We start from the raw sequence: 1,289 nt of genomic DNA on the forward strand, positions 1-1,289 counted from the left end.
TTAAAAAAAAAAAAAAAAAAACCTTAGCCCTTTTAGAGAGAGAAAGAAAGAGAGGGAGAGAGAGACTGAGACAACTCATCAGTTGTTGCGGCAGAAATAGAGAGAGAGAGAGAGATCGAGATCGAGATCCACACGACGGAGAGAAGAGCCGGTGATGGGATCTTGGCTTGCCCAGTATTGCTTCCGCTTCGTCTTCTACTGTCACTCCCACAACAACAAATAGCAATAACTTCATCTTCCTGATAGCTTAGCTGCATTTTTTCTCCGGAAACTTACAACAATACTCCTACTCAGGTACCAATCAATCTCACCTCCTCCGTTTCTTGTCATTTTCCTAGATTCGATTCTTTCTTGGTTGATCGTGATTTCATTTTTGGGGTTTATTCCTTTTTTTTTTTGCATTTTCACCTGATTCGAGTTTTCTAGGGCTATTTTTGGGGATTTGTTTGGGAAATGGCGATCTAGATTTCACACTTTTGTACTGTATTTGATTTTTGGGAAATTTTACTTGAAATGGAAACTGTTTCGGAATCTGAGAGAACTCCTTTGTTTGGTGTGTGTGTGGATACGGCGTTGAAATTTTCAAGTGATAAGTCCACCGATGTTTTTTTTTTTTTTTGGGTAGTATTTGGAAATTTTCTATAATTTGGATTCCGGGCATTTGATTTAATTTTGTTCTGCTGATTCTCTTGTTTTAGGAAACGTTTTTTAGATTGCAACTAGTCATAATCGCCGGTGGTAGAAAGAAACTTAGAGATCTGAGCCTATACTTTTAGTGGTCCATTTAAGAATACAAATGGGCTATTCCTGCTTTCTGAGTAAATATAACTCAGTTCTGGCGGCTAGCTTGTTAGTTGTCGGCATAGGTCTGTCTTTCAAGCTTTTTGTTATTTCTGATTTGTGGTATTTGCCCATTGTTTCATCCGTCTCAATCTTAATCTGACGGAGAGGACTTTTTCTTCATTTTTATAATGTTTGTTATCTCTATACATGTGAAGCAGTTATGCCTTTGAGTCATCATTGCTCACTACTTCTTCCTCTGTTTCTTTTTTTTTTTTTTTTTTTTTTGCTGTAGGATTTGAAATTCTTACGTTAGAACAAAGTGTGGTGTTCAGAGTAGTTTGCTCTGGGTTTTCTTTCAAGTAACCAAAATGGGTTCGAGATACCCATCTCATCAGCTCAGCAATGGGCTATTTGTGTCTGGTCGCCCTGAGCAACCCAAAGAACGTCCTCCAACCATGAGCGCAGTAGCCATGCCTTACACGGGTGGCGATATCAAGAGATCAGGA

At 38.8% G+C, this 1,289-nt stretch overlaps 1 protein-coding gene across 3 annotated transcripts in view; it reads left to right on the top strand.

Moving 5' to 3' along the window:
- The window catches only part of LOC104775788 (uncharacterized membrane protein At1g16860-like), a 5,598-nt gene continuing 5,363 nt past the window's right edge, over nt 1,055-1,289 (top strand). The window contains exon 1 of one of the 3 annotated variants that reach the window (XM_019243492.1): nt 1,055-1,266. In XM_019243492.1, coding sequence (XP_019099037.1) covers nt 1,152-1,266 — 115 coding nt within the window. In that variant the 5' untranslated portion in view covers nt 1,055-1,151. Of the gene's footprint in view, nt 1,283-1,289 lie in introns of all 3 variants that reach the window. The other 2 variants (XM_010499714.2, XM_019243491.1) reach the window with 2 other exon arrangements.

Source organism: Camelina sativa, chromosome 3 (assembly GCF_000633955.1).
Source record: "Camelina sativa cultivar DH55 chromosome 3, Cs, whole genome shotgun sequence".
In the NCBI taxonomy this organism is placed as follows: Eukaryota; Viridiplantae; Streptophyta; class Magnoliopsida; order Brassicales; family Brassicaceae; genus Camelina; species Camelina sativa.